Genomic DNA, 21,327 nt, shown 5'->3' on the forward strand with positions numbered 1-21,327 from the left:
AAAAAGGATGATGGTAGACTATGGTAAACTGTCACAGTGGCTGACCATGGTCAACCTTGGTGTACCATGGTAGACCATGGTTGAAATGGTGACTCTCGGAGTAAAACTTTTGTACCATGGTCTACTGTGGGGGTTTTCACGGTACTTGATGGTTGACCTTCAAAAACCATGGTATACCATGGTGATCTTTTTTTGTACCATGGTAGACCATGGTCGACCATGGTCAAACCATGGTATACCATGGTGATATTTTTTTGTACCATGGTAGACCATGGTCGACCACGGTCGACCATGGTAGACCATGGTCGACCATGGTCGACCGTGGTCCAGGCAATGATTTTCCCACGGTACTTGATGGTTAACCATGAAAAAACATGGTTGACCGTCAAAAACTGTCAAAAACCATGGGGACCATGGTCGACCATGGTCATTATTTCGCCGGGGGGGGCCACCTGAAAGGTAAAAACACTGCCCATTCCCCCCACACCCCCCATCACTGGTAAACCCCCGGACCTGGGTGGGGTGGGGGGCGTGGTTACTGTTGACTGATGCATGCATTAGTTTTAGAGTCAGGTTCAACTTCAACAAAGCATTGTACACATAGATATGGTGTCCACCATTATATAAGTCTAGCTAGAAAATGCTATAACCAGTAAGCCCTGGAATACAGACAACATCTCATCAATATTTCACACTGCTTCATGTGTACAATCAATCAATTCCAAATAGAATGCAAATACTTTTTATTTCAAATAAAACAATAAAAAGCCTCTGTGGAGAGATGGAATTCCATCAAGCAGTGTTGATTTAGCCCATTTAAAAAATAACAGCCTCAGGATCTAGATATGAGCTAAGCTGAACAATACATGGTTACAAAAAAAGAATTGTCGGTTTTGACCACAATCATTTAAAGGTTTTCTAAAGGGTTTCTTGACAAAAAATATACCCAAGTTAAAAAATGTATTACTTTTTTCATTATGTATTTGAGGGTGAAGTTTTTCTCCCGCCCTTCCCCCCCCCCCAGCCCCCCGCCCCCTCCAAAAAAAAAAGAAACTTCCTACGGGTATGTACCTACAGGGAAACATCTAACAGCCTATCTATTATTCAGGTTGCCATGCTGTAACTCTAGATTGATTTGGTAGAAGCAATAATTTTTATTTTTTTTGCTTAAACTTAATTGAATGTAACATTGGTTTCCATTAGATGCTGATTCTTAGAAGATTCTAATGGTTATTTATGTCATTGAATAGAATGTTCTTGTTTTTTGCTTTTAAAACACACATGGAATTCTTCACTCAGTGGAATTTTTTGTGTTTCAGAAATATTCTCTGTTGTTTAAACTAAATGAAAAAAAAAATATGTGTGTTTAAAATGCAGATGATGCCAAAATCAACAGTAAGCAGTGTGTTCACTCATAATATCGGCTGAAAACTGGCACTTTCAAAAGTTTTAAACATTATTTACCAAAATGCTAAAAAAGATACTTTACGAGGAAACTCACAGAGGCAACAATGTGATGTGTATTGATTGTAGCCATGTGATGTTGCAAGATGCACAAAGTCTGTGATGAACCCATTTCAGCATGGGGGTCTTTCTGTATCAAGAAAAATAAGTTTCAGTTATTGAAATTTTTTCAATATTCGTGTTTTTCAGAATCCGTACAGAGACGAACGGTGGTGCGTGGTGTCCGAAGACAACGATCCAGCGTGACTCGTATGAGTACCTCCAGATCGACCTTGGCGGACTCACCGTTCTCACCATGGTGGAAATACAGGGACGCTTTGGCAATGGACAGGTACAATATAGGCCATTATACCCTACCAACTTTTATGAATAAACTGTCATGTAGATGATATAACATACACTTATCCATGAAAAAGTCCTTGTGTATTAATTGTACAACATAGTGGTATGGGTGTCTGCTTTTCACCCAAACGGTCAGGGATTCAATCCACTGATGTCCTAGCTCTCAATTAGGTTGTCACCAGTACTGGGGGCCATATTTCATTAATAATCTTAGGAGTGATTTCCTACCTAAGAGTGATTTTCAGCAATGCTGGACTACTGTTGAAATCCAATCCTGGGTACCAAATTCCTCCTACAGTCTTTGAGGAAACGGACCCCAGCTTTAAAAATAGGTAAATGGTTAGTTGCAAAACCTTGGTCTATGAGTCATTTTATATTTGTTGCTATATAATATATATAATATTTCCGATAATGACAGCACCATTTTAAATATCTTTGCCTATATATTCTTAAGGACAGCACCATTGTATATATATATTTTTCTATGTAATATTTAGGATAATGAAAGCAACATAAATGCGTGTATCTCTACCTATATTATCTTTCTGATAATGACAGCAGCATTGTATGTATACATATCTTTACCTATATAATGTTTCGGATAATGACTGATCTCTTGAACAGGTCAGAGAACTCATCATGATTCTGGAAATTACTTTCTCACACCTAATTAGTGCTAATTTGAATAGTAATGTCCCTAGGGAGGAGAAGTTTTTCAACATTTTGCTTTCATGAGCTGATAGTGGGGGGTGGGGTGGAATTAAGTGATTACATTTTGCAAATGTGTTAAGAATTAAGTAGATATGTGATCATATACAAAATACAAGAATGTCTTTTTTAACATTTTGTACTTCATTATTATCTTTGTTTACCATTTTGTCTTCTTTTCATGTGGTCGTTTGTGTGCTTGGTATGATTATTCTCTAGGGTCTGTAAAGAGTTCCTTACAAATTTATGACATATCTTTTTTTAGAACAGCAGGAATGGGATTGGGGCTGATTATGTTCAACTTCTAGAATCCAGAGAGCTGTTTTTATCAAAAGTCCTAGAAGTTATTTTATTCACTGGTTTTAAATGTATTGATGTCTATAATCATTCTGAGAATTGCAGATAATCTTTATATTGAAGCACATATGAGAAGATATGTCATACAAGCCAGGATAAAAGATATGAGGAGATTATGTACTGAATTTAATCTTTGATCTTGACTATTCCTAGGGAGAGGATCTTCTGATTATCTTAACTGCTTGTCATTTGTCCTGCAAGATTACAGACCAGTTGTTTCCATCAGACCGACAGGCTGTGGTTAGTTGTGGGAAAGAAGATAGCAGTGCCTCTAATTGAAGGGCTAGTATTGACCAGGATTGTTTATTTGCAAATTTTCCAGAAAATAATTACAGTTGTAACTGAATATTCCAGCGAAATATCATTCATTCATTTCTTGTTTGGAAAGTTTATTTTCCTAAGATCAAAATCGCAAGTGAAATATACGAAGATAATCACTAGATTAGCTAGTGTAGAAATCTGGTAGCAGTTGGAGCTGAAAAAGCCATCTGGGCTTATCAGTCGTATAAGCTAGAGGCATGGTATATCAACACCCACCAATGATGTCACTTGCAATGGTAAATGCTCTATCAACCATATTGCTGATAACTGTGATTTATATGAATTTTAATTGTGTTCTTGAAATAATTCCACCTGACTATGATATGTTGAGCGGTTTAATGAATTATTTTTTCCAGGTTTTACAGATGTTTTACATCAGATTTGACTGATGAGCTGAAAGGTTTGAAACAAGTGTCTTGCATCTTTACGCCAAATTTCACTCCACCAAGCAAACGTTTGGAATATATTGTTATTTAATTCATTAAAGGACTACTTTGAACATTTTTCAGGGATTAGACACCAGATGGTCCCAAAATCAGCAAAAACATTAATCTTTTAATCTACAATTGTCAATACGATTTAGTATGAGGCTGATAATATATAATTATACATCACTTTACATGATTAAAAGAATATTGTGTCGCTGTCTCAGCTGAGTATCCCGGGCCATACAATGGCTGTTTAAAAATAGCACATAATGGTTTCCCAGTTTATTATTGTGTGTATATTTAGCCTGAACAGATAAATATACCAACACTATTGTTAAGTTCACTGGTATTTACATGAAAGACAAACCCAGTAAATTTCAAATTTGGAAAAAAACAATGCAAAAACTGTGAAAGATACTAAGTATTATGAAACATCAGTCAGTTAAAGATTCAGTGTGTTCTACACAATGATATCATTTTTATATAAATTTTTGACCAATTTCTTTTTTTCTTGCAATAAGGTATCATCTCTTGTCTATAGTCCCTTTCAGACTTAGCAATGTTACATAAAATGTCCGTTAAAATTTAAAAATAAAATAAAAATTGACTCATATTACAGAAAAAGTTTAAAATATAATTATACAATTTATAATTGATCAATATGAAAAAGTATTACCGGTACATCATTTTGGGAAGGAATTCCTATCAGAAATACAATGTTTTGTTGAAAAATGTGTATTGAAATTGGCAATATTAGTTTAGCATTGTCAGCTAAATTCTAGCTATTTATTGTCTAGACATCATATCTTTATATCTTTGAAGAGAAAATTGGTGTGCTGTAACCTTCAGGGACATTTTCAGACATTTGGGAAATTGGGCTCCAGTTTTCAAAGAAATTGAACGAAATGAAATCGATTAAGCAGAATAACTTCAATATCCTGTCTGGTTTATAATCGTGTATGTGAAATATATTTCATCCTTGTTAATGCCTTGTTTCTTTCTGATAGAAATTGAAAAAAATATGAAGGGTTATAAAAGTCACAAAATGTAAGCAAAGTTATGCAAAAACATCAGACATAATTTGGAAATGTTTACAAGCTGATGAAATTTGATACATGCACTAGTACTTCCTGATCGATCAGTCTCGAACATTACTAATAACGAAAAGACCTCTGGAACGTGGAAAACTGATGGAACGTTGGCTCGGGGGTAAAGGTTCTGGGTGATCGCATGATGTTTTAAAGAAATTACAAAAAAAAGAAAAAAAGTTCATGCATTATTATATAAACAGAACAACAACTCATAATTACTAATTTCCCAAGTGACAGTTGTTGTTGAATGGACCCAGACATCGGTCTCAGTGCCTGCCTGTGAAAAGTCAGCTCACTCAGCCTACAGGCTTATCAGCACCATGGTGTGGGAACCCAGGTCTTGCCCTGAAGTGGTGACAGAGAGGGGGTTAGTGAGCACTGGGGTGCGCTGGGGCGTACAGTCCTGATGGCTTTACCAGCCCGTGCCCTATTGTTGTTGGGCCCTTGTTGGTTCAAGGGTGCAGTTTTAATGATTGTTTGGCATTTTTGAACCAGACTGTTTTATTACTGTTTCTGTTGGGTTCATTTGGAGTTTTATGAGTCTAAAATTTAATGATTGTGATGGAATTGAAAGATGTCTTTCTTAGAAGTTTCATATAGAATTGAACTATATTAGAATATCACTGCCTTTGATGTATGTAGAAAATAAATGTCTCTCATTATCTGTTTGTGTCCTGGCTGGGCTTGAAGCCTCACCTTTGACATTACTGCGTACCAGTCACATTTATGATTATGTTTAAGACAGTGTGAGCAGCAGTAATATTTCAAGATGGTGACAGTCATATTCACATTTGAATGGTTTAATGATAGTTATTAGTTGGGGTATATTAACTACATCTATCATGATGAAAATGCCAACTCACTCAGTATAATAAAGAAAATCTGACCTTTCATGAAAACTGATTTATTATACAGAACACCACATATTTTATACAATGCTATCATAGGAAATTAGCACAGGCAACTCTATGAATCATTTGGCACTATAGATGAATGAATGTGTTGTCCTGGTTATGTGGTTAAACCATTAAACCATAGGATTGGTATTATCCTCATAACCAAATCTTATGTAAAGATTAACACGATATTGTGTGAAACCATTAAAATGTTGAAATAACTTCCAAGCTGTCTAAAAAGATTGAAATCATATTTCAGGATCAAGATGTAACTCAAGATATGTTCTAATGATATAATCTAAGGGTCACAAACTACTCAAGATGTGTTTTATGATATTATCTTGGGGTCACAGACTACTCAATATATGTTTTATGATATAATCTAAGGGTCACAGACTACTCAATATATGTTTTATGATATAATCTAAGGGTCACAGACTACTCAAGATGTGTTTTATGATATAATCTAAGGGTCACAGACTACTCAATATATGTTTTATGATATAATCTAAGGGTCACAGACTACTCAATTTATGTTCTATGATATAATTTAGTAAGGGTCACGGAATACTCAAGCCATATTCTATGAAATATTCTAAGGGTCCCTAACTATACTCATTTAAACATGCTCTATGATATACTGTAATCTAGAGGTCACAGACTACTCAATATATGTTCTATGAAATAACCCAAGGGTCACAGACTACACAAAAAATGTTTGATAACCTTGGGGTCACTTTAAAGACTCAGGATAAATCTCAGAATAATCTTCTAGGGGTTACTAAGACTCTCAAGATAAATCTCAAGATTATTTATAATCTTAGGGTCACAGAATTGCAATACTGAAGAATCCTCCATCTTATAATTACATGTATAATGATTCTAGTACTTGCAAGTGATATATATTATTATTACTTTATTGCCTTTGCATTCAGATGTTTGGGTACTCAGATCACTCTCAATTTACAATAATCCCCAGGAAAGGAATATAGTATGTGTAATTCTTTGATGAAAGTCATTATCTAGAAGGAAACGACAATAAAACAAGGTGTCTTTATTTTTTAAGAGCTTCTTTACCATCATGTTTGGGTACTCCCTGAAGTGGCTATACTTACAGTGTACTCAGTGTAAATTATATATGTGCCTGAACCTGTCTTGTAATATACAAGAGCCATTATTTTCAGGCTTATGTTGTCATGCAATCTTAATTAAACGTGGAGACAGGTATGATTGTTCTAAAACTAAGAAAAAAATGTCATTTCCCATCAAAAGCTAGATGTTTCAAAGCGAGTGAAATATGTCATACATTATCTTGTACAAGGGAAAGGCGTTACTCGCAACTGCTCTAAGAAATGCTGGCTATTTTCATACAGAGAAAAGGGGTGTTTCTTACTGTGTGGGTAAAGTTTTGATGTTTTGTGATGACAGTTTACACCTAAATATTTGTCATTCCGTTCCCATCCAAAACTGTTAACTAATTGGCACCAGTCCTGCGAATACTTGAGACAGTAATCCACCCATGTTTGTTAACATTTGGATAGAAGTAATTGATTGAACGAGAAACAAAAAAAGAGGTACATTAGGCCTATTTGAAAGGCATTTGTGTGTTATTAGTTCAAAGAATACAAATAACCATAGCTCTGTCTTCTAACAAATGACGGAATTATGTGAAACTATGTGGTTATTTGTTTATAAAGCATCTTATACGGTGATGTATTCCCAAGTTCTCATCATGTGATGTTAATTTCTGATTTTGAGGTTACATTTGACTAATTATTCAGTTATATATCAGATTGTCTAGCCTGCCCTATAAATGCTCATCAGCTCTGATGATCACTTTTATTGCTTTTCTCTTCCTTTATTTGGAATTATATGAACAGTGTATATTTTTACAATGCAAATTGTAAGATTAAGGTGAATATGTAATTACTGGTTGTCTACTGGCATTCTGATTTCATACCCTTAGAAAACCAACTGCCATGCAGACTGTACTCTTGCTGGAGCTGACAGAGGGTTGAGGGAGAGTAGATGTTTTACACATTCATATTGTAATTCCTGGGCCCTGCGTTCACTTAGAAGTTCATGGAGATGGTGGAGGGAGTGTAGATGTTTTACATATCCATATTGCAATTTCAGGGCCCAGTGTTCATTGAGGAGTTCATGGAGATGGTTGAGGGAGAGTAGATGTTTTACATATCCATATTGTCTTTTCAGGGCTAGGTGTTCACTGATGAGTTCTTGAAAAAGATTGAGGAAGAGTAGATGTTTTACATATCAATATTGTAATTTAAGGGCCAGGAATTCACAGAGGAGTTCTTGCTTGAGTATCAGAGGAAGGATGGGGGACAGTAGATGTTTTACATATTCATATTGTTATTTTAGGGCCAGGAGTTCAAAGAGGAGTTCTTGCTGGAGTACCAGAAAGAAGTTGGAAGGAGAGTAGATGTTTTACATATCCAATATATATACATTGTAATTTTAGGGCCAGGAGTTCACAGAGGAGTTCTTGCTGGAGTACCAGAGAGACTAGATGTTTTACATATCCATATTGTAATTCAGGGCCAGGAGTTCACTGAGGAGTTCTTGGAGTGGGTGGAGGGAGAGTAGATGTTTCACATATCCATATTGTAATTTCAGGGCCAGGAGTTCACAGAGGAGTTCTTGCTTGAGTACCAGAGGGAGGATGGGGGAGAGTGGATGAGATTCCGCAACAAACGTGGAGAAGAGGTAATGCAGTTTATTGTGTTTTAATGGATTAAAAGCATCACCTTAATAAGTCTTTATGACTGTTACAATCCTGCTCATATTCGGGAACCTTCTACGGGCTTGCAGGCACCACCTCACATTTATTTTGAATGTGTCACAGCTTAGGGTCCCAATGATTTAATATTTAAAGGATATATGAGTTAAAATGACTACAATAGATCCATTTATTGACATAAGCAAAATAGCTTGCAGAAACAAAATGTCTGTTAGACATTTATTATATAGAGAAATAAGTATTTTGCGATCAATGATTTTTGCTGATTCAAATTATTCGACTATATGATCGGCTGTTTAATTTTCTTGAATAATCACTGGAACATTGATTTCACACTGTGCAATGGTGGATTAACTGCTTTACTTCTGTTGACATTTGTTTTATTTTTTATGACATTTAATCTGTTGCATATACATTTTTGTAGAAGAAATGCCTTCTTTACAACGATAGTATTTCCAATCCTAGATGAAGTAATGCCTGAAGCTTGTGTAGAATTTCAAGAAAGCAATTGCTTTTCTAAATGAGATGACTTTTGTATCCGAATCATTGGATTAGATTCTTCAATCTTATTGGCCTCTGTTTTATGTTCAGACAACACACCAGCGAAATTATTGTCATGGTTTCATAATTTCCTGTAATGTTGTGTTGTTCTCATGGATGTTGCTGGCATGAAGCCATTGATACATCGCTTATGTGTACAATACAAAAAATGCTGTATTTTTATGATTTGATGGCATTTTTGCAGCATCATATAAGCGCATTCATGACTAAAATGAACCTTAATGATTGTCGGCAACAGAAAAATGCAATTTGAAGTTTTGTTTGATGACTGGGCAAAACACTGGTTAATGTATGGTATTTTCATGTGCACCCAATTTTTAATTTCCCTTGTGCAAAAAAATGAAATTTTTAAATAGTTTTGCCATATTGCACCCATTACTCAAAGGTTTTTCCACATTATGATAAGATATTGTAATTACAAAGAACTGTTTTACTTACAGCTCTGTGACACGGGGAAGATCACTATGCAGCTTATGTTGATGAACAAATTCCTGTTAGATATTTTTTTGAGGCTTTTTCTTTTGTCAGATGGGGTTTGCTATATTTTGCCAAGACTTAACAGATGAGAGGAAAATGGAATACAGGAATCAAGAGTATTTTTTTGCTGTCATCTGAGGGCAATGTTTGATGTTAAGGTGAAGTTTTGATGGAAATTCTGTACTCTGAAGGCTCTGAAAGGAATATACCAGTCTCCATGTCTGACAGACTGGATTAAGGCTTTTAGCACTTGATGTTTGTAGAAACTAGTCTAGGCTAAATATACTGTCAATCTGCATTTACTCCAGGATCAAGACCCAGCCAATCTATTAAGCAGCGGAGTCCGACCTTTTAAGGTTAAAGGGAAAAATCCCTGTTGTTACAAGGAAAATAGCTGTAGATTTAAATATATGAGGCCCTCATATTTTTATTTAAATTAATTCAGGCATATGTTTTTAGCTCTACTGGCCAAAGGCCAGAAGAGCTTATGCGATGGTAATGTGTACGTAGTATGTGCATCCGTGCGTCCGTGCGGTTGTGCGTTCGTGCGTCTGTAAACAATTGCTTGTGAACACGATACAGTGTTCAGTTTTGATTTTATCTTGATGAAACTTGTACAGTATCTAGATATCCATTAGAGCTTGGTTCCTTTCGAAAAACAGCCAGATCCGCCCATGCATGCCTAGATTATGGCCCTTGATAGTTTAAAAAAATGCTATTGTGTAAACAATCAGTTGTTAACACGATACAGTGTTCAGTTTTGATTGTATCTCGATGAAACTTGTACAGTATCTAGATATCCATTAGAACTCGGTTCCTTTTGAAAACCAGCTAGATGTGCCCATGAATGCCTAGATTATGCATGCCTAGATCATGGCCCTTGATAGTATAAAAAAATGCTAATGTGTAAACAATTGGTTGTGAACACGATACAGTGTTCAGTTTTGATTTTATCTTGATGAAACTTGTACAGTATCTAGATATCCATTAGAGCTTGGTTCCTTTCGAAAAACAGCCAGATCCGCCCATGCATGCCTAGATTATGGCCCTTGATAATATAAAAAAATGCTATTGTGTAAACAATCGGTTATTAACACGATACAGTGTTCAGTTTTGATTGTATCTTGATGAAACTTGTACAGTATCTAGATATCCATAAGAGCTCGGTTCCTTTCGAAAACCAGCCAGATCCGCCCATGAATGCCTAGATTATGGGCCATTAAAGTTTTAAAGAAATGCTCTCTATTTTTAGCCAGGTCTGCATGAGCGTATTCTATTTTTAGCCAAGTTTACATGTACATGTAAATTCAAGTCTAGAGTTAAGGGAGACAATTTGCAAGTCTAGGATTTTGAGAGACAATTTGCTTTTTGCTTTTGCAGTTGATTTTGTGAATTACTCTGCCTTGTTCTTGTTGAAAGCCCAAAGGCCATTTTTTAGCTTTAAGTTCTGTAGTTTGCGCATTCATCTTAACAAAATTGGTTGTGAATGTTTAAGTTATGCACCTGGTGTCATTACTGGCCACACCCAGGGTTCACAGGTTTGGTAAACATAAATCTGGAAAGGTTTGAAAATCTTTTTGTGTGTTCGTGCATCCATCTCAGCACAATTGATTGTGAATGTTTGTTCAAATTGATCAATGTTGTCGTAGGATGCCCTTGACTTTGACCTTTTGACCAACTTTTTTTAACTTTTAAAACTACAGAAAATTTTACTATGAGTACAGTTTTGAAAGCATTTTTTTTTTTTTGTCAGATGACTTTTACTTGGCACATATTAAAAAAGTTCATGCAACTAATCTGCTTACAATACTTTCTGGGCTCAGATGTTGAACATGCTACGTTTTCAGGTAACCCAAACACAAAACATAAACTATATGTCTGTTGCCTTTTACCCATACATACATGCTCTAGATTGATATGACCACAAAAGCCATGCCAGTAGAGCATAGGCCCTTTTGGGCCTCTTGTTATAAGTTATTGAACTAAAATTTAGCTTTAATTAATTTGCCAAGTTAATGATTTAAATAAACTGTTTCAGCTAAACTTGAACACTTCTAATGAACTCCTTTTTATTAGATGTAAAATATAATATGTAGGCTTAGCATAAAATGATAGATATTTTTACATGAAATTTTATAGATCATTTTACCATTTAGACACATTTGTATTTATATATTAATGTGATATAATCTTAAAATAACATAATATTTTTTATTCTAAATTTGTATTTATTGTGTAGTATTTGACATATTCTATGGTCCAAAGCACCTATGCTTAATAATAATGACCAAGATACTTTTTTAATTGTTTAGAATTATAGATAATCTATTAGTATGCTCGCCGAATGGGTATGACCCGGCCCTTACGCACCACCCACCCCCCAAAATATAGAAGAAAAACAAATCTCAGGGATAATTAATACAGTTATACTTTTAATGACATGTACCTTGGCAATAAACTCATGAAATTCAATCATTGAAAACAAAACAAAAATTCATTTGCACAATGTTATCAAAATGTGCACAATTATAATGCGGAAGGGCAGGACTGATAATATTTATGGTAAAGGGGGGACCCTTTTCCTGCTGTTGCAAAGAGGAAATATTGCTATAATGAGTTATATGTACGCTCTCATCTACATTTGACTGTGGATAATTGGGCAGATGAGTGATTTACAGTTGTGGGTTGTACAAAAACTGGCTGGGCTTATCATGGGGCTGGCATTAACATGGTTTTATATCTAGACAAGGTGCCATGAACATTGTCAGGATTTTTTTTGCTACTCTTTTGTTTCATATTGCTCCTGTACAACACAAACTATAAACTTATTTCAAACTTGTGATTATTATGACAACAAAACAAGTTTTTAAATCTTAATTTGAAAAACAGTCAACTCCATTGTCTTATAATTTCATATAAACATATTGCATGCAAAATAACATGAATAAGATTTATGAGGGTTTTTAAATATTGGGCCTAAAAAATCTTTTGGTTTTGGTTTCCAAACCCTTATGTAACCTACTAAATAGGTGCTACCATTTTGATATTTGGCTGGTAAAAGCACACACAAAACCCCCCCCCAAAAAAAACCTTTAAAGCTTTATACAGAATATTACACTAAAACCATTCCCCAATGATAAAAAGGAGGTAACCATAACCAAACCATATTTATTTTGGCCTTATTTCCACAATTGTTAAATAGCCGAGGGTACCAAAACCATTATTTTTTGTGTTGCTTGATACTGCTTGGAAATAATGCAATGTTTTGGAAGATATGATTCATGAAACACTCAGTAATAGTGTTCATTTTAGCAGCCACTAGTTTTTTTTATTTATACTATTATTTCTTCCATGAAATGAAGAGCAACAAAATTAATGTCTATTGTTTATAACACTTAAGTTGTTACGAGCATTTATTGTGAACAAAAACTCAAGCTTGGCATATCAACAGTTTGCAGACATAACATCTATACAGTGTCAGATAAACACACGACTATCAAGATAGTTGGCAGAAATCGGCCCTGGAATATTTCAATCACATGAATTAATTTTCTAGTTATGTTTAAAGTTTAATATATTTATTTCAAGAATAATGTTAATTACTACAGAACTGACTCATATGATTTTGTATGTAAAAGTTATTTAATCAATTCAAAAAAAGTTATTTAATCAATTCAAAATTGTTGCACTTTTCCTGTGAAAATTGCACACAAGGTTGTACGTATGTCTGGGAAAGCTTTTACTGGTAGAGAATAGGTTTCTAGCATGAGTCAGTGATATATATATATATATATATATCTGCATTCACTGAAAGACAATACATTCCTCACCTTGGCATTCTATAGTGTATGCCTTTGCATAAGTAATTAGAAAATGAGTTTGTTTATAGAAAATAGTTTAGAGTAAAGTAATATCCATATGGTTGAGTAATAGTGCATAAATAGCACCAACATTTTAGACTTGAATTAGTGAAATACCCAAATCCCCCATCCTTGACATGTTCACAACCCACTTTGGGGGTAACTTGGGAAGGGGTCTTATGCCTTTAAGGTGTGCGTCTGAGTAGCACCCCAACCTCCTATAGAGTCATATATTTGTAACTGACCCTTGTCATGTGTTGTTTTTTCGCCTTAATTTTTTCTGAGTTCAAATTTTTGGAACCCTGGACAAGCAAAATTATGAACTATTAATGCCTTTCAAGAATCGTTCATGAACTGCTTTTTACCAGTTCTTGAGTAGTGTTCATGAATTTACGGACATGACCCATCCTTGAAATCTTTTCTTGATATAAAGTTGCAGGGCCACATTTAAAAACAACAACAAAGGAGCCTCATATCCATAAAAGTTTGAGCATTCAAAATAAAAAAAGTAATATTAATGTGTTCAATGATTTCCTGACATTGAGTCAGTCAATACCTCAGACATTGAGGCAGTCAATACCTGAGACATTCTTAGATTTCATAAGGGACCATCTAAATGCTGGCATGAATCATTGTCTGCTCCTATAGCCGTGAACTAGCAGAATGTTGGCTGCTCAGGGGCGTTAGGAAAATCTAATTTGACTTCATCGCCTGTCAATGTCACAACATCGGTATGTGAGAAGTTGAGATACAACAAAAATAATTACTGTCCAATTCCATGTTGTCATATTTGTGCTTACTTTGTGAGTAATGCTGGGTTGGAATCAGCGGAAAAGAGCGAAACTAATAAAATGTCCGATTTCATTTAGTTTTCTGTGTCAAGGGTATGAGTAATAAAAAGTTGTCTTTGGAACGATTCATTCCAATTGAACAAATATATTGCTGGGTTTGTTTCCCTGGTATGCATTCTATTGTACAATGGGGTTTGTTATATTATTTTCTGAATTCTTCAAATTACAAAAAAAAATCAAAAAAAAATCTAACAACCATAAAAATTGGTCCTGTTCAACATTTATGTAGGACTGCATTGACCAATTTTAATTCTCCTACTACTTGGTGATTTAGGTTCTTGTAAAATAGGACCATCCATTTGAACTACGTTGTAGCTCATCTCTTAGTCAGACAATAGGATGACGATTGTTATTTTCTAGAAAGTGTTTCTTTTAAAGACATCAATTCTTGAATTTTATTGGAATAATTTTCTCCTATTGTATAGCTTCTGTTGTCATCTTTGCTCTGCCTGTATTAAACTGCATGGTTACAGTTCTGGGAAATACATGCATTACCATAGATGTTCACTCTAGGACAATTCAGGGAATGAAAACTGATCCAAGCAGAGAAAATCTATTGTGTGAAATATTACCTTGGCAGTGATTCGCAGCGCCTAAATGGTGTTATAGTCGTTGGCGTCGTTAGCCTATTTTATTTTCTCTAATTGCTCAGTGAAACTGTTAAAGATATTTAAATAAAACTTGTTACACATGTTGCCAGATGTCTAGCAAGGGCCATCACTCTGGCTTCATTAATTTTAGAGTTTTGTCCCTTTTTCATCTTTAGAATAACAGATGAGTGTTGGAGTTCTCTCTGCAGCACTCTTGTTTAAGTAGTTGCCTTGAAAAGTACCTTGTTGTAGCTATTACCTTGCTTTACTTATGATAATTAGTGGGCTTATTCCAAGCAATGCAAATTAAGAATTGGCAGACTTCCGAAAATCAGTTCACAGTTTTATGAGGCGGTGGATTTTTTGCTGACAATTTATTGTTGTTATCCAGAATTACAAGAACTCTCAACAATTTGGGAACATTTTGTCAGACATAAAGCAACAACAGAGGAAGAGTTTATTGCACAGGGAATTTTCTGTGCAAACGATCGAAACAAGCAGCTTGTTAATGCCAAAATGACAAACAGAGCCCTCGTGTAATAAATTAACAGAAAAATCCACAGAATCATCGTCATCATCTTTGTCATGTTTTGTCATAATGTCTTTCACAAGCGTTCTGTTGTAATTTACATTCAAGACCACGGAAACACGATAGGTTTTACCAAATCGCTATTCTTTTGTTTCCCAGAAATCGGCTTTTGTGAATCTGATGGGAGCTATAATTAGGCAAAAAAATGTTCTGCACATGAAGCGTAGCATAAAAGTGCCAGATTCCCAAAGTGGTGTTTTTTTATCACTCAAAATAATTTCATGATGGTTGATTGTTTGATTGTATGGAAACAGAACATTTTTTGTGTGCATTTTGAAGGATTAATTGCCATTATAACTTTATCGAAAACCAGTTTTAATGCATTTCAACATAATCATTCCTCGCACTTTCATCACAATTATTTTGGGCTTATAATTATTACGCAATCTAAATGAAACATGTTGTGATTGCATCTAGCAAAACCTTGTCAATCTCTTTATACTTTGTTCCCACTTGAAACAGAAGAGAGCAAACAATGGTACAACTTTGTATCTCGGTTCACCATCTTGCACGCTTTTTAATTCATTTATTTGGTTGTTTCAGCGTTTTGAGGGGAATGAGAACACGTACTCTGCAGAGCTTCGCGAGGTATCTCCGCCCATTATTGGAAAGCGTGTGAGGTTTATCCCATACTGTAGGAGTCCCCGTACTGTGTGTCTACGCGTGGAGATGTACGGGTGCCCATGGACAGGTACTAGAACTGTTTTAGTATCATTTCTTCCCCAATGCGTGTAAACATTTCCCCTCATCATAAGCACTATTAACAATAAAAGTCCTAAAAATGATAAACTAAAAAAATAATAATGTATGGCATTTAATTGCATACATTGATGCATGACCATATAGATACCTGCATATTCAATACATTTAGCTTATTTGATTATAGGGGTAACAAGGAGTAATATCATGACCATTTTAATTTATTAAAAGGGGCGGGGTGATTTTTCACTATATTTCTTGATGGAAAACTTTGAAAATCTTACCTTCAGAAACTATTGGCCCGATTTCAAAATAATTTCATGGAAATATTTCCAAGGTGACCCTCTGTCAAATTCCTTCATCCCACATATTGATTTTTAAAAAAAAATAGGTTGCCATGGGCGTTTTTTTATTATATCACCCGTTGTTCAAACCCCAAATTCTCGAACAACCTTTCATGTCCAATTAATATAACAAAATCAACCTAAGCTCGCCATTTTCTTTTGATATAAATTGTGCAATTTTCGGCTTGAGACACATATGCTTTTTATTGTTTTGATCATTAAAATCAAATGAGTTCAACATTATGCATTAAATGATTGCATCTACCAAGTGTAAATCTATATTGTGCCTTTTTAATAGAAAAACAATATGCGGCATCTTTTTTTTTTGCAATACTTATGTGAAAAACTACAGAAACAAGATTTGTAGCCAAAAGTTCAAACATACGGTAAACCCTGTTTAATGGCACAGGGTAAACGCCAAAGACATAGAACACAAAAACAAAAAATCATTAACAAGAAACATAGAACATCAGCAAGTTGATATTATCCATATAAGGAAAATTATTATATAAATAAGCAAAATTTTCTTGAATTCCAGACGGCATTGTGTCCTACTCTGTACGCCAAGGTGACAAGAGAGGGGCAGATGTGGATTTCTATGACTTCACGTATGATGGAACAATCATTGGGGGGTACCTACATAACGGCCTCGGACAGCTCACTGATGGGGAAGTTGGGGATACAAACTTTCGCTTAGACCCCCAGGAGCTCGGGATAAAAGGTTACGAGTGGGTCGGATGGAAAAACGACACTTTAGAAGACCCTGGTCCGGTTTCTGTCGTGTTCAAGTTTGACACAGTGAGGAATTTCTCAACAGTGATGATGTTTTGTAATAATTATTTCACAAAGGATGTGCGTGTGTTTGATTATGCTGATATATATAGCAGTATTGGCGGGAAGTATTATTCACAAAAGATTGAGAGATTTTATTTCATAAGGGATACTGTGGTGGAATATGCGAGACAAGTCCAGATTAAGTTGGAACATATCGTGGCAAAATATATCAAAATTGACTTATACTTCGACGCAAAGTGGGTATTGATCAGCGAGGTGCAATTTGAATCAAGTGAGTATTCATTTATCTATTTTACTATCTTAAAAAACATGTATATTTTGCCAATGAATAGAAGCACATGCTCATATAACCAATGGATTACTTGACTTACAACCTCCAACAAGTGAGCAGGCTGAGCAAGGCTCCAATTTAAGTAAATAACTTGTCCATTTGAATGCAATTGTTTTTTTATTTTTTTCAACTGTATGTGAAAAAATGAACTATCTCCCCTTTAGAGCCAGCTGTGGGCAACTTTAGTGCAGAGTTACCTCCCATCACCACAGTTGCCATGTCAACAAAACATCCGTTAGGGGTTGATAAACCGAAGTGGAACAACAAGCCGCCCAATTTTGATGTAGATTCAGTGGATGGGATTAAACCTCATGTTTTTGATGCGGATAACTTGGATGGACCAAGAATACATATAGGTAATATAAATCTAAGGGCTCAAATTTAGCACTCACAATTTGTGAGTGAAAATTGGAAAATGTGAGTTGAGTTTTAAGGTATTCAACATTTTTGAGTGAAAACTCTAGAAAAATAGCAACTTTCAATTTGCTTACTGTTCTTTTTCTCGTAAACACACATCAAAAGATGACATTAGCATAAGGGTGTTATGCTTAGCACACATTGTAGACTGGTATTTTGAGTTCAGATTTTAGGCTGCAGCGTTTGACTGAAATCGTATCAATTTCGAGGCACAGTCGGTCATCATGACATTTAGCCAAAAAGTCACCTTTTTTTGCGCATGGATATTTAAAATTGACGATGCCTGATGGCGATGATTAAACAAATCCGACAACAAAGCTAAAATTAAATAAACCGTCCATAAAAACCGTAACTAAATGGGAGAGAAACTCCACATAAAATTAATTTATGATTAATGATGAGTGCATTTTGATTACATCAAAACTAAAGCAGCGATCTATAATGTGTCTCTTGTTTTTAAAATAGCCTTTGTTTCCTTAGAAATCAAACCATTAAGTAGGTTGACTATTGATTACATTATAGTTGTTCCCCTGACAATCAGTGTTATGTTGTGCTATTTTTGGTATTCGATGTCTGTTTCAGGTCAAGAAATGAACGACTTGTACCCAGGCGAGGATACATATGGAATTAACCGGATCAGCCAAGATGATGATGGTCTTCATAAAACGGAAGAGCAAAAACCTTTCGAGGAACAATACATTGGCATAATTATAGGGGCGTTAGCATTTCTGATAGTAGTTTTATTTGCCATTGTGATGTTTATTGTCATACGGCATAAGAAGCGCAAGCACAACAACAACAGACTCGGGATGAAACCAGTCGTCGACCATGTGACCATCAACATGAGTAACGTAAATGCGCTGCACGGGAAACTCGGGGGAAAGATGTCCAATGGCTCGATGTACAAGGGAGTGCCGACGGACGAGCTGGACGCCCATATTTGCAACGGTGGGGACAAAGTTTTGAAAGGCTATTCTGACCCTAAAGATTCCATTCAAGGTCGAAACCTTCCCGACCTTCCATCTAGTTCTGAGCTGCAAGGTATTGTCACTGTCAAATGCCCGCCTATCCCAAGTATTGTTTATCCAGGATGCTTGTTTGTTGTGTTGGATGTTTGTCTCCCTTGGTTTGTGTCTGTCCTGCTTCAAACAAGGTCATGTGATCATGTGACAAGTCCGGGGTTTACACACAGAACACCAGAGAGCTGAACACTCTGATAAGCGATGGTTTCCTCTTAATATCTTTTTTTACAGCACTGATATGGAAATCTGTCATAGTCCTGTAAAAAAAGAAATTGAGAAAAAAACAATATTTCGTACCAGGTTGTTGACATCTCTAATGACCTGTTTGTGAATCCTGGAGAGGTCACATGGTCATGTACACTGTTGTCTCGGTGCTTGTATATCTGTAATCAGCCATAAGTGTTGCTTATATTCTAGACTTTGCATGGCCAACCTTACCCCTCTGTAATACGCATTCCGGTCTATTTTGTTTGCCTTTATAATCATATTGGTGAACAGTTGTATCTTACACATGGGCCAGAATAGAGTTTCTTATGTTTTGACTTTATAACCTAAACCATGATGAGGAATTGCTCAATGTTCAAAATAGTTTCACACAGAAATTGTTTGAATGTATTTTTGGCAGAATAAATTAAAATGAGTATGGGTTTCAATAATTATTGCATTGTACTGTCATGCATTTAGCTCATTTATTTCGACATACATACTCCTCAGATATTTCCATCCTTTTTCTCTCTTTCCATGTCCGTAGGTGGTCCCTGACTTTCTCACATTTCAAACATTTTAACTGATTAACTTGGTGTATATTTTACCTCTGCTAGGAATGTTTTCTTATCACATTTTTTGCAAGATTTTACTTATAGATTCCAATTTTATAGACAATATTTTTTCTTGAATTATGAAATTCCTTGATTTTACGATAGGAAATGTTCTTGATAGACTGTTATGACTTTATTTCTTCCTTGGTTAATGGAATTGTTATATTGTACATGTCTTGGTATAAATGTGTTTCAGTCCAGTGCTTTCACTTTTGACAGGACAATGCTGTAAGCCATATTTTACCATTAGTCAGAAAAGTAAAGTTATGGTTTCCTCAATTTGAATTGCATGTTTGAGCTGCTTAGACATTATATTTCATCCCTTCCAACAAGCCAATCAGAGTCAAGTATTTTCTTATATTTCATTGCTTCCAACAAGTCAATCAGAGTCAAGTATTTTGTTATATTTCATCATTCCAACAGGCCAATGAGAGTCAAGTATTTTCTTATATTTCATTGTCCCAACAGGCCAATGAGAGTCAAGTATTTTCTTATATTTTATTGTCCCGACAAGCCAATGAGAGTCAAGTATTTTCTTATATTTCATTGTTTCAACAGGCCAATGAGAGTCAAGTATTTTGTTTTATTTTATTGTTCCAACAGGTCAATCAGAGTCTGTCTTTTGTTATATCTTTATAAAAGTACATGTATTACAAATTAAACTTATTGCTCACTGTCGCTCTCTTGGAATAAATTCATTTTATTGGTAAGAAATCAATAGTAAACTTTACCTCAAGCTCGATTTTGATTGAGAAAAGTATATCAGAAAAATCAATTATATTTTCTTATATATGTCTGATTGAACTTACCACTACAGGAACTCAGGGGTCATGTACTAATTCTGAGTCTGGCATAAACTAGAAGTGTTTAATTATCTGGGGCCCCCCTTGGAATTTTCCGGTGTAAAATCTGCTCTGTAACCACTCCTAGAAGCTGTTGGTATATATAAGCAAAGTTAGATGATTATCAATCATTAATACAGGTCTACTTGAACATTGTTATTACAAAAGTTCCCTGCTTTAGTCACTACAGGCTGCGAGAAAAATATGAACTTTTGTCTTTAGATCTGGTTAGGCAAATGTTTATTTTTTCTTACACCTACATGTAGTTATTGTTGTGTTAACCTGCAATTAATGTTGCTCAAGATAAACTTCTCTGTAATTATGTTTTGGTATATTATCATTTGTTAATGGTTGGTTTTAGCATCTTTTTGGGCTGCCCCCATGGACATGTCCAAAATGAATAATTCATGAAAGTCACAGATTGGTACTGACATCTTAATGGTTAATGGTTAGTTATTGTGAAGTCAACTTTCTGGTTCTCGGAATTTTTGTTCCTACACTAAATATTATGATATTAGAATGAATGAGTTTCAAGAATTGAAATGTTGGTAGTAAAAAAAAATAATGGTATCTTTGGTGAGTATTCTTAGTAAAAATCTTCTTGATTGGCCATATTTTCAATATAATTCTTCCGCTTATCCTTAGACACGCCTCAGTGAATCCATCCATTCTATTGGCCAATTAATTAGACAGTCCAATCAATACACTCAGATTTTACTCTATAATTTAAGTAAGAAATCTTCTTCATTGGCCTGTTCTCAAT

General features: G+C 35.1%; 1 protein-coding gene across 2 annotated transcripts in view; it reads left to right on the top strand.

Moving 5' to 3' along the window:
• LOC128223822 (discoidin domain-containing receptor 2-like) overlaps nt 1-21,327 on the top strand; it is a 67,683-nt gene that overhangs the window by 33,368 nt on the left and 12,988 nt on the right. The window contains exons 3-8 of one of the 2 annotated variants that reach the window (XM_052933241.1): nt 1,654-1,795; nt 8,245-8,334; nt 15,840-15,987; nt 16,878-17,405; nt 17,630-17,821; nt 18,465-18,923. In XM_052933241.1, the coding sequence (XP_052789201.1) occupies nt 1,654-1,795; nt 8,245-8,334; nt 15,840-15,987; nt 16,878-17,405; nt 17,630-17,821; nt 18,465-18,923 (1,559 nt within the window). The remainder of the gene's footprint in view (nt 1-1,653; nt 1,796-8,244; nt 8,335-15,839; nt 15,988-16,877; nt 17,406-17,629; nt 17,822-18,464; nt 18,924-21,327) is intronic. The other variant, XM_052933242.1, reaches the window with a different exon arrangement.

This window comes from Mya arenaria, chromosome 17 (assembly GCF_026914265.1).
Source record: "Mya arenaria isolate MELC-2E11 chromosome 17, ASM2691426v1".
In the NCBI taxonomy this organism is placed as follows: Eukaryota; Metazoa; Mollusca; class Bivalvia; order Myida; family Myidae; genus Mya; species Mya arenaria.